The sequence below is a fragment of the Siphateles boraxobius genome, unplaced genomic scaffold, assembly GCF_051911475.1.
Source record: "Siphateles boraxobius isolate OS27281-9 unplaced genomic scaffold, OSU_SipBor_1 68, whole genome shotgun sequence".
Taxonomy (NCBI): Eukaryota; Metazoa; Chordata; class Actinopteri; order Cypriniformes; family Leuciscidae; genus Siphateles; species Siphateles boraxobius.
This window is the reverse complement of record NW_027509195.1, coordinates 2,801,510-2,814,406: the sequence shown is the minus strand read 5'-3', so window position 1 is coordinate 2,814,406 and position 12,897 is coordinate 2,801,510. Positions and strand designations below refer to the sequence as shown.

At 37.5% G+C, this 12,897-nt stretch overlaps 1 protein-coding gene across 4 annotated transcripts in view; it reads left to right on the top strand.

Moving 5' to 3' along the window:
* The window catches only part of cntn3a.1 (contactin 3a, tandem duplicate 1), a 106,639-nt gene that overhangs the window by 92,569 nt on the left and 1,173 nt on the right, over positions 1-12,897 (top strand). For all 4 annotated transcript variants that reach the window (XM_077214090.1, XM_077214091.1, XM_077214092.1 and 1 more), the window contains exons 12-22: positions 3,678-3,805; positions 5,345-5,520; positions 5,672-5,789; positions 6,609-6,767; positions 7,532-7,681; positions 8,633-8,703; positions 9,076-9,310; positions 10,560-10,675; positions 10,984-11,170; positions 12,331-12,443; positions 12,667-12,835. In XM_077214090.1, the coding sequence (XP_077070205.1) occupies positions 3,678-3,805; positions 5,345-5,520; positions 5,672-5,789; positions 6,609-6,767; positions 7,532-7,681; positions 8,633-8,703; positions 9,076-9,310; positions 10,560-10,675; positions 10,984-11,170; positions 12,331-12,443; positions 12,667-12,835 (1,622 nt within the window). The remainder of the gene's footprint in view (positions 1-3,677; positions 3,806-5,344; positions 5,521-5,671; positions 5,790-6,608; positions 6,768-7,531; positions 7,682-8,632; positions 8,704-9,075; positions 9,311-10,559; positions 10,676-10,983; positions 11,171-12,330; positions 12,444-12,666; positions 12,836-12,897) is intronic.

The following is a 12,897-nucleotide window of genomic DNA, read 5'->3' as shown; positions in this document are numbered from 1 at the left end:
GACCTGCGAGTTTTGAATCGGGCCCTGCACAAACTCCCGTTCAAAATGCTCACGCAGAAGCGCATTTTCGAGTGCATCCGTCCCCAGGATTGGTTTGCAGCGATCGACCTGAAGGACGCGTTTTCACGTCTCGATTCTTCCTCGACACAGACCGTTTCTACAGTTTGCTTTCGAGGATCGAGCATATCAGTACAAAGTCCTACCCTTCGGGCTGGCCCTGTCGCCTCGTGTCTTCAAGAAAGTTGCAGAGGCGGCCATTGTTCCCATGAGAGAACAAGGCATTCGCATTCTCAACTATCTCGACGACTGGCTCATTTTAGCTCAATCGCGAGATGTGTTGTGCGATCACAGGGACATGGTGCTTCGGCACCTCAGCCGGTTGGGGCTTCAGGTCAACTGGGACAAGAGCAAACTTTGCCCCGTGCAGAGGATCTCTTATCTCGGTATGGAGCTGGACTCGGTCGCCCAGACTGCGTGCCTCACGGAGGAACGCGTCCAGTCAGTGCTCACCTGCCTCAGGTCTTTTCGAGGCAGGACAGCAGTTCCACTGAAAAAATTTCCGAGGCTCCTGGGGCATATGGCAGCCGCAGTAACGCCGCTCGGTCTGTTACATATTAGACCGCTGGCCCCGGGACCTGCGCAAGTATGCGTTTCCCCCAGTGAGCCTTCTTGCACAGACTCTGTGCAAGGTCAGGGAGGACGAGGAGCAGGTCCTTCTAGTGGCGCCGTATTGGCCCACCAGGACTTGGTTCACGGAACTCATGCTCCTCGCGACAACCCCTCCTTGGCCGATTCCTCTGAGGAAGGACCTTCTTTCTCAGAGACGGGGCACTCTATGCCACCCGCATCCAGACCTCTGGAAAATCCATGTCTGGTCCCTGGATGGGATGCAGAGGTTCTAGGTGGTCTACCACAGCCAGTGGTAGACACCATCTCTTCCGCTAGAGCCCCCTCTACGAGGCGCCTCTATGCATTGAAGTTTCACAACACGCATGTGCTCCAAGTACTCACAACACAACCAAATACAGAAACACGCTGCAAAAGTTCACAACACAACCAAATACAGAAACGCACTGCAAATAACATAGAACACAACGGAAATGTTTCCGGGGGAACCAAATAAGTGACGAACCCGGCTGGAAGTCATACAGCTCAAAATTCTACTTTATTTATATTTATTTATTTTAACTTTGTTTGTTTTTTTTCGCAAAACATACAGATTACATTTTTATGATATACAACTTGTATAACATATACAAAATGTATTAACAATATGTTCAATGACATCAGAATACAAATGAGAAAAGAGCAATGAGCTGAAAACTAAACTAAATAAATAAATAAAAAAGATAGAGAAGAAGAACATGAAGGAAAGATATTAATCTATACATCAGTTACACTGTAAAAATTGTTTCATGTTATGTTTAAATTTTCATAAAGAAATGTTTCATAAGAAATGTTAGGTAATGTAGGGTAAAGTTGAGACACTGACACAGATATAACGCATATTTTAAAAAAATTGTAAAGTAAAAAAAAAAATACATTTATTTGCAACCGTTATGTTAACAGCATTATATCTCTGTCGTCAGAACAGCTATTCAGCTGATGGACACTGTGTTGCGTTGTCATGGGAACATCCCATGTGAACATAATGAGGAAATGACTTGTCTTTCGTTGCTTCCTCCATCAAGTGCGTTCCAAATGGCTACATAATGACACACTAGTGCCAAGCTCACTCCAAAGTCCACTTGAAGAGCTCTGCCGTCTGCCCTTCGAAGGGAGTAAGGAATAGGGATGCTCATGAGCAATAAAATAAAGTAGAATTTTGAGCTGTATGCACGTCCCAGCCGGGTTCGTCACTTATTTGGTTCCCCCAGAAACATTTCCGTTGTGTTCTGTGTTATTTGCAGTGCGTTTCTGTATTTGGTTGTGTTGTGAAAATTTGTAATGCGTTTCTGTATTTGGTTGTGTTGTGAGTATTTGGAGCAGACGCGTGTTGTGAAACTGATGAAGATGTTTTTTTTAATTTGCAGTTGTTTTTTTCCATTTGCATGGGGTTTTATTCTATTTGCATGCGTTTTTTTCTACTTACATGCGTTTTTTACTATTTGCATGCGTTTTCTTTAGTTGCAGCACGTTGAGCTCTCTCGGCCACCGTACTTTTCAAAGTTCAGGAACTTTCAACGCCAGACTTGGGCTTTGGACATGCTAATTACTTGACCAGTCAGCATTTCATTTCAACAAACATTTTTAAAAGTCTGTTGCGGTGTGTGCAGTAAGAATTGTTTGCTATTTTAATCAAAAATGGAGTTTAAAAATATGACCAATGGACCGACGACAAGGTTCAGGCTTTATTAAGGCTTTATTTATTTATTTGTTCAGGCTTTATTGCTCATATAAATGCAGAGGACAAAATCCAGCGGGAACTTGAAAGTAGCGCGCAGTCCTACGTCACCGGTCAAATTTGCCTAATCTTCATGGTACTTTAGACTGTGATGGAAACCCAGACAGCAACAGGTCTGGGGGGAAAAAGTTCCTTGTAAAAAAGTTCCTGGGACAAAGTGTTCCAGGTAATTTGGGTGGAAACGCGGCTATAGTCAACAGATAGGAATTGGGCATTAAGACCTGCAGTGCAAATGCGATTTATTACTGCTTCTTTTAGCAATAAAAGTTACACGTTATCATCTGCTTGATGGAAGAGTAATTTTGGCCTCAGCTAGAGTAAAACCATTGAAGATAATACATGAAATGAAGCTCTCATGTCAACATGATTCTATTTCAAAAATTCTACTTACTGAACTCTTGACATGGCAAACATTGGCATGTTCATAAAAAAAGTTTGCTTTGGTGGTGGGAGCAGATTTGTCTTCTTCTGCTGTGAAGAAGACCACTGCATAGTGAAAGGTCACGGTGTAAATGAAGCACATCCCGTGCTAAGTCTCTTCGCTATTTTTCATTGCTTTGGCCCCATGCACTACTATGAATAAAAGCTAATTATAGCAGAACATGTAGTGTAGATTTTATTAAGCTTAAATCTGTATTTTGGGAGGCAAAATCAGTCTGTTTTTCAATTTTATGATTCTTTTATGGTGCTTTTTTGAGCTTGGCCGTTCCAGTCAAAAAGCTGTTCACCTTTTGTGTTTCACAGAATAAAGAAAGTATAATAATACAGGTTTGGAATGACATGAAGGTGATTAAATAGTGACAGAATCACCAAAACAATGTTGGTATGTGATGTGGAAAGCCTTGGTAGTGAAAGTAGCTGAATAAACTACTGAAGAATCCTTTGAGGAAAGAGCTTGAAAGTGAATATATCAGAGATGTTTTAGCAGAGCAAATGTGTTTGGCTTTTCAATGTTTCATTTCACATGATTATAAAAACACAAATACCCAATAATCTAAGATACAGTAGTAAAATATACAGTACATACAGATTATTTTATAATATAATGTAAATTTATAATACAAATTATAAATAAAATGATCTAACATGTGAATTTAAAATCGTAAATGTCATGTATAATTGTTTAATGATGTCTTATTATTTGCGTCCTATCGCCTATTGATCTGTGTGTCCAGACTAAAGTTCATTGATCTTCAGTGTAATATAATAACCGTTTTTTATATACTGTATGAATGGAGTTGCAAGGCTTTCACCATGTCACTTTGTTGTCTAGAGTCTCCGTGCTGGATAATGGCAGTCTCCGGATATCCAACATCACCAAACTAGACGCAGGTCTTTACACTTGTGTGGCGAGAAACCAGTTTGGAGTGGCAAGCAGTGCGGGCACACTAGTGGTGAAAGGTATGCTGGGACATTTAAGTTGAAAGGATGCATTAAATTGATTTAAGGACTTTTACATTGTTATAAAAGTTTGATATAAAAGTCTTTTGAACATTCTATTTATCAAAGAATCCTGAAAAAAACAATTATCACAGTTTCCACAAAATATTAAGCAGCACAACTGTTTTCAACATTAATAAAAATCAGAAATGTTTCTTGAGCATCAATTCAGCATATTAGAGTGATTTCTTAAGGATCGTGTGACACTGAAGACTGGAGTAATGATGATACATCACAGAGACAAATTACATTTTAAAATATATTAAAATAGAAAATAGTTATTTTAAATTTTAATAATATTTCACAATAATACTGTTTTTACTGATTATTTGTGAACATAAGAGATGTAAAAAATCCTACCAACTTCAAACTTTTTAACGGTAGTGTATAATTTTATAAAAAGTCGAATTACATAATATTTTTTACGACAGAAAATAATGATTTACTCCAGTCTTTGCCACTATGAGAGTAAAGCGCAAGCTTCTTATCTTATCTCCACACTCTCTAGATGAACTGTGCTCGTGGTTAATGGGGAATTGATTTATTGGGCGAGCATTAGAGATGCATGATATGTGTGGGAACAACTGTGCTGTGTTTCATTAGAGCTTAGATCCATCTAAAACAGCCTTTTTTTGCAATTTTCTTCATTCTTTACCCATCTGACAAGACGACGTAACAATACCAGCATTCTATTAGAACAGCAGTTTGGTGGTCCCCCTTGTCTTTGAAATCGGTTTCTATAGAAACTCTCTGGTTTCTTCTCTCGCTCTCATTTTCACATGAAAGCCTGAATCCTGAATACATGTTCATTTGACATGTTAATTTGCTAACGGTTCAAGTAAAATTGCCCCAGCAAAATTCATGTGTTTGCCTTATTAAAAAGACATCTCTGCAAGAGGTTCACAGCACAGTGCGTGATAAAGCATGAATAATTCAGCACAAGGGAGATTACTAATCAGTAATAATTCATCCCGTAAATTAAAGCTAAACCAGCTGTTTTATTAATATGCAATATTGTTGTTTTTGTTATCTTGACCCTTTCATTGACATCCCTTAAATAAAACCAATACATCAGTGGAATATCAAACAGGTGTGATGATGATACAGCAAATAAGATAGACGGATAATGGATGGATAGTATACAGATACACTCTTTAAAATAAAAATATATATTATGAAAGGTTAGGCTTATTGGAGGGGGACATTAAGAATCATTGACTATATGAGGAGTCATTTCTTTCAGAAGATGTAAATCTAACAGCATAGTGACATCTAGTGGTGGCAGAAGTGTGCTGATCAATGTGTGCCTGCCTCAGCTTTTTACAAGAACTGGCTCCACTGATGGTTTTGTGTAACATCTTGAGCTACTGCCTCTTTTTTAAGAGCCTGGTCAAAATATACTTCAATACAACAACTGCTGTTTTGTGCACCAAGCTACTGATGACTAGTAATGTACAGTTATAAATGTATTAGCTGCTGACCATCTGGTTGTTATTTCAGAGCCAACCATCATCACTTCTAAAGCCACCCAGCTGGACGTTACAGTCGGAGAGAGTGTTGTTATTCCGTGCCAGGTGTCCCGTGACCCCTCCCTGGACGTGAGATTCACCTGGTTTTTCAATGAGCAGTTGATCAATTTTGGAAGCCATGGGGGATATTTCGAAAAAGTTGGTGGGGTACGTGTCATTCTTTTAGCATGATATCATTTTACTTTCTGATATTCATGTTTGTCGAATTTGTAAAGACACTGAAAAATCTGAATCTAACAGAAGACCACAAAAATTGTCTTACATGAAACTGTATATATTATTGTGTGTTTGCTCATAGACATCTGCCGGTGACATTATGATTCGTAACATTCAGCTAAGGCATGCAGGAAGGTACACATGTGCTGTACAGACTAAAGTGGACAGTGCGTCTATAGCAACAGATGTTGTGGTACGAGGTAATGTTTTTCCGAACAAAATTTCATACACAAAAACCCTACTAGGATTAAACTTAAAAGTATAAAACCCACTATGTTAAAACTCACCGACTAAAAATAAAAAAATCGGTCCCACTTTATATTAGGTGTCCTTAACTACTATGTAATTATATTAAAAATATATATTGTTTGGTACCGTGTACTTATGGTGTTCAGGTTGTATTACAAAACAAAGTAACACTTTACTTTAATGTGTCTTTGTTACATGTGTTAAATTTATTCAATAACTATAAATTAAGCATAATTACATGCAACTAACTCTAAACCAAACACTAATCCTACCCTAAACCTATAGTAAGTACATGTACTTGATTAATATTACTATGTACTTACATTTATAGTTACACTGTAACAGGGACACATTAAAATAAAGTGTAACCCAAAAAAATGTTGCTCCTATTGAGGTTGAGTTTAGGGACAGGTTTGGAAGTACAATACATTACAATTTTGCATTTCTCCCTAAAACTAATTGTGTTAACTAAAAGTATATTTGTATTATTTAACATACTTAATTATTGCAGGTTTGTGTAATATTCTGAGTTTTCATTTTGAGGAATTGAGTGTAATTATATATGTATTTACAGAAATTAATCACAGCTGTAATTACATGCAGGAATTTTTTTTAATATAAGTACATCGTAAAAAATGGTGTACACAATAAGTGAATTGTATCAAATGATTAATTTAAATGTTATTACAAAATACTCAAAGACACTTCATATAAACTAGGACCCAAAATATATATATATTTTTGAAGTTTCAAAATCATTTCCTTTACAGGTCCCCCTGACCCATCGCTGGACATCAAAGTTGATGAAGTGACAGAGACAACATCCTTTGTGTCCTGGAGTCCAGGCCCTGATAACCGCAGTCCTGTCTTTGCTTACAGCATTCAGATCCGAAGCCCCTTCTCTCTCGGATGGCAGTCGGCTAAAACAGGTGTGCAGGAATTGTTTGTTTTGATTAATATGCAGTTTATCACAATGATGTGTGAGTGTCTTATAGTCACCACTCATGTTTGATTAGTTTGGCATAAGCCCTATACATTTTTTTTTGGTCTTTTATCATTTCTTTATTCATGGTTATATGTCATAAACACATTTTTTGTGATACTTTTTTGATATTCTTTTTACTAAATATCTACTAGCATATGCTCAGCGCGTTTTCAGACATTCTGACCACAATGTGAACACATTTTCTGCTCATTTCTTCTGTGCTTTCTGTACAACCTCTTGCAGAGACTGTCACGACATTATCTTTACACTGTGTGATTGAAGAAGTGCACATTAGCATAATTTTAAAAAGACACCAAGTGTGTTATAAGTGTGGACTGAATGTAATGTTCCATGACAATTAATTGCATGTTAATTGCAATTAAATGAAAAAAAAACATTATTTGAATTTGTATTATATATTGCAGTTAATTAATCTTTAGAGTGCTTTTTGACCCACTTAAGTAGGATTAAGTACATCGTTATATATAATTTCATAAGTAAATTGCCTTTAAAATATGATTAAAGTGTGCTAACGAATGTACTACTGACATATATAGTAAACTAAACTTGAATTCTATTGAAACGAGTATACAGCATGTCTTGTATTTAAATATTTTTGTAATAACACACTTGCTCACTCAGTATCCAAGTGATTATTTTGTTTCAGATTTCTTGAAATATCTTAAATATCACCTTGTCTTTTCTCAGTGCCAGAGTCTCTGGGAGGGCAACAGCTGACAGCCCGTGTGGTTGAACTGAGTCCATGGGTTGAATATGAGTTCAGAGTGGTGGCCACTAATTCCATAGGCACCGGGGAACCCAGCAAACCCTCACAAAAAATCAGGACCAAGGACACATGTACGTAATATATGTAGTTACTTGTTTACTCCCAGGCACTTATCACACATTAAATGTCACCTCAAGGCCTTGATTTATCGAAATTAAAGAATGAGCGACATCATTTCGAACAAAATGCAGGCAAAACAAAGTTGGTTTGGAGTTTGTTTCTGTATTTCGAAATAGCTTGCCAAAGCACACTTCCGGAAAAGTTGCTTTACGCTCTTGAACTACTATTGGTTCGTGGCGATTATGTCATAGATACGTGTGGCTCTGAGGCTCCGCCTTCGTTGATGTGAACATCTTCTCTGGTTCATTTCTTCTGTTCAGTCTGTCGAGGTAAGTCTTCCGCGAGTAAACATACTGGAGAGCCACTTTTATAGTAGAAAATTAAGTTTTAATTCTTATTGAACGCAACACTGACTGTTTTTCCTGTTTAATAATGTAAGGCCCTGTGTCCACCAAAGCGCTATTTCACAAGGCTGGCGTATTTGGGAGAGCCACGTTTTTAAAACTGCATGAGCGTAACGAGGCCCTGAGCATCTTAGCACTGAGCCCTCTGCCTTTTTTACTGGTCACTGTTCAATTTTGGGTAAAACGCAGTGCTCATCAATGTCACTTTTTACCCATCCGTCCAATCACAGTGGAGGAGGGGCGGAACAAATACCCAAACGACCAACCGACACATTCTGCTTGTACGATGTCAACAGATGACAACAACAAGCATAAAACAAGAGCCAAAGCAAATACATTACATTACAAGACTGACATACTCTTCCAACCATACTATATATTAAACATTTTTACTCAGAACCAAGTACAAGAACCTAGCAGGAAAAAAAGTAGCAGTCAGGAAAGTGTCTCTGTGTCATCATGCTAAACAGATGGAGTGGGAAAAAATGCCCTGTCTGCACTTCTGGTGTTTCTCATCTTGTAAAACTGGCTTAAAAAGTATTTATTTTTTTCTTACAGTGCCAAGGACGACCCCAGCCAGAGTCAGCGGAGGAGGTGGCAGTCGCTCTGAGCTTGTCATCACTTGGGAGGTAACAAAACAAGCTCTTGCTCACACATTTAAGTGCACAAAAGTAGCTGTGAATGGTGGACCGTCCACTGCCCTGTATCTAAAACAGACCCATCATGCTGTCAGCTTGGTTGGTCTGTAATTTAACTTAAAAAAAAAAAAAAGCAGACACTCTTCAGTGAGGCAGACAAAATCTTTATCGATTTTAGCAATTATGTGTCAAAATGTGAAAAGCGAAAAAATATGTTCAAGGACCGTGAAAGGGATTTTCTATAGTCCGTTTATACTGAGACGAAGCCTCTTGTATAACACTGCTGTGATATAATGATACATCTCACTTTCACCTGCTCTTTCTTTGTTGTGTTTGTGTCTGTGGGTCGTTGTGTCTCTCCAGCCAGTCCCAGAAGAGCTGCAGTGCGGTCCAGGCTTCGGCTACGTGGTTGCTTTCCGCCCTCTCAGTGGTCAAAGCTGGATGCAGGCAGCCGTGACATCTCCTGATGCATCTCGATACATCTTCAAAAATGAGAGCATCCCTCCATTCTCTCCATTTCATGTGAAAGTGGGAGTTTACAACAACAAAGGAGAAGGTCCTTTTGGGCCCGTGACCACTATCTACTCCGCAGAAGAGGGTAAAATCAACTTACCAACCTACATTTATGGTATAAACTCATTAAGTTGAAGATGCAATGTGTAGTAGGCTACTATAATAACTACATGTAACGTGTAAAGTGTTAATCTCTTGTGCTCACCAAAGCTGCAAAATGAAAAATGCTGCAAAATGCTAGTCAAAATAGTAATATTGCGAAATGTTATTACAAGTTTTCTATTGAAATAGATTTTAAAATGGAATTTATTCCTGTGATGCAAATCTGAATTTTCAGGATCATAACTCCAGTCTTCAGTGTCATTTGAACCTTCAGAAAGCATTCTAATATGATGATTTGATGCTCAAGAAACATTTATTATTATTCTCAATGTCGAAATATAGTTTTTGCTACTTCATATTATTGTGGAAACCCATGATAAACTACCATTAAAACATTTAGGGTAAGTACAATTAAAAAAAAAAAAAATATATATATATATATATATATATATATACTTTGATTCAGCAAGGATGCATTAAATTGATCAAAAGTGACAGTAAAGACATTTATAATATTAACAAAAATATATATATATCAAATAAATGCTGTTCTTTTGAACTTTCTATTTATCAAAGAATCCCCAAAAAATTAAAAAGTATAACGATTTCCAAAAAAAAACCTCAAAAATGGTTTCAACATTGATATAATGTTTCTTGAGCATCAAATCATCATATTAGAATGATTTCTGACAGATCATGTGACAGTGAAGACTGGAGTAATGATGCTGACAATTCACAGTTCACAAATAGAAAATATTTTCTTTAAATTTTATTATAATACTTTACAATACCACTGTTTTTACTGTATTTTTCATATAAATGAAGCCAAGCTGAGCATAAGAGAGTTCTTTCAAAAGCATTTTAAAAATCCTAATTATTTCAAACATTTGGTTCAGTAGTGTATAAATAAGCCATTCGTAAGTCCCTCAAAAAGTTTAAACACTCTGTGGTGCTCCCAAACACTCTTTGTGTGAGTGTTCCAGCATTGGCAACATTGGCTCAATCAATGATGTTTGTACAATGAAAGACAGTGCCAATGGACCAGAAATTACCTTTAAGTATAAACAGGTATATGAAATGCTCAAACTCGTTATGCTCAACATTATGTACTGTAGCTGCAGTATTGTTTTGTGTTTACATAGGGAAAATTGAACGTACTGAACATTTGCTAGTGCATCATTGCTTTAATTATGAGCCTAAAGACATTACAGTAATGATTATTCTGACCATAGAGCCGAGTCGCGCCCCCAATCGCATCCGTGCCAAGAGCCTGTCAGCCTCGGAAGTGGAGGTCAGCTGGAAGCCTTTACCCTGGAGCACCAGTAGGACACGCATAATGGGCTATGAGGTGAGGACAGCACAACAAAAAAAGCCCAATTAATCTGACTGTTCCTATAGTACTCATAACAATTCTCACAGTATTGTTATTGTTCTTAGTACAGTAACTACCTATAAACAATTCTACTAAGATGAAGTAATATTTTCGGGAATGTAGGTAAGATCTTTGGTTTAGGGAAGTGAGATTTTTACATTATTAGAAATAGAATATTAATTGGCAAGACAGACTTAAACCCACATTGCCCCCATGAGCACCACAGCTGAGTGAACAACACTTTGTGATGCTTATCATGACATCTAGTTGACTGTGAATTTCAGCTGAGGTACTGGAGCACAAAGGACAGAGCGGACACAGCCAGTGTGATGAGGACTGTGGGAAACAGGACGTCTGCTGTCATTCGTGGACTGGAACCCAGCAGTACATACCAGATCAAACTCAAAGCCTATAACAGTGCTGGTGTGGGACCTGATAGTGCCGTGGTGAATGTCACCACTAAGAGACCCCGTAAGTGTGACGTGGGCCTTGGCCATTGGGTTATTCTCTATAAACATAACCTCACTTTGAAAAAGAATTGAAATGTTATTAATGTGAATGTGTTAACATTAAGTTTTATGTTCCATCTTATGTTGTTAAATTAAGGTTTATTGCATTATTTTAGTGTTGTGTGTTACCATGATGGTATTTTGTATTTGTGTGAATGACACTTTGTGCACCCTTTATAGGCCTACTTGTATTTCCCTCAGCTTGTGGAAAAGCTACTTGTGATGATCTTTGATTCATCATGTGGTTTTCTCTTTACCACCAGTGTTATTATGGTGGCTGTCAGTATATGTTATTAGTACAAAACAGATTTTAGTAGCAGTGTGGCCTTGCTAATTCAGTAGAAAGTGCTGTTGGATTTATCGGTTTATTTGTTTTGTGTAAATTACAGGTTTAAATTGGGAAATTTACAGGTTTTTCTGTAACTGTATTTCAATTTTTACTGTATTTTTACTGAAGTTTTCTGGCACCAAAGCTGCCAGTTTTCTTCTGTAAATATTTTAAAGTGCATATTTAAGGGATTGTTTCGATTTTATCATTAGTAAAGAAAGTTAAAGGGATAGTTTACTCAAATATGTAAATTCTGTCGTTTCAAACCCATAAGACTTTATTTTATTATCGCAACACAAATGAAGATGTTTTAATGAATCCCGGGAGATTTCTGTCCATCCCCCTCAAAATGTCATATTTCAAAATGTTCTTTAAAACATTGTAAAATTATTCTATATGTACAGAGCGGTTTAATCCAAGTCCTGGCTTTTATTCACATGTAATCATTGATCAATGCACAAACACGGAGCTCTTCAAATATGGTAAACAAATACTCAAACATACTTTGTTGATGCACAATAACCTTGGATGTCAAGCAAGTAGGGTCAAGTTTCCATTTGCCATATTTGAAGATATGTGCTAATCAATGGAATAAATTCATATGGATTACATAAAAAAAATTGTGTTTTGAATGAGTGTACGATTGTAAACGATAACCGAATTTTCATTTTGAACTATCCCTTTAATGTTGTAAGCAGCTTTGAAAAAACTGATTTCATACACAAGTATTTAACACAGAAGTTTTAAACTCCTCTGGAATGTGTCGTTCAGTTCTTTGAATGTATTTTCTCCAGCGCCGAGCCAGTCTCCAGTGAAAGTTATGTGGAATACTACAGACTCCAAACTCATCCTCAAGTGGGATCATGTGAAGGCTCTGGAGAATGAGTCTGAAGTTATGGGCTATAAGGTATGAACTGCCTCTGATCTAAATCTGATGTTTACATCACAACATTGTTGGATGCTTGATTTTGAGTGGTTGACAGATTACAGCTCCATCCCAGACAGCAACACACTTGTACCAGACACTATGTTGCTGTCTGGGATACATAATAACGCACACCCTGAATTCAACAGTCTGCTGATTCCTTACATATAAACTGAGTTTTAAAGCATCTGTATTTGTTTTGAAGGTCATGTACAAGCAAAGCAGACATAGTCGGCCCAGCGTGGTGGAGACTAACAGCACATCTCTCGAGCTCTCTCTGCCCGTGGATGAGGATTACATCATCCAGATTAAACCAGTCAGTGAAGGTGGGGAGGGAAGCAGCAGCAAACAGATTACCATCCCCAGGATAGCAGGTCTGAACTTATGCCCCTGTGGCATTTATAATGTTCTTCAGTATGCTGACCTTGTGGTTATC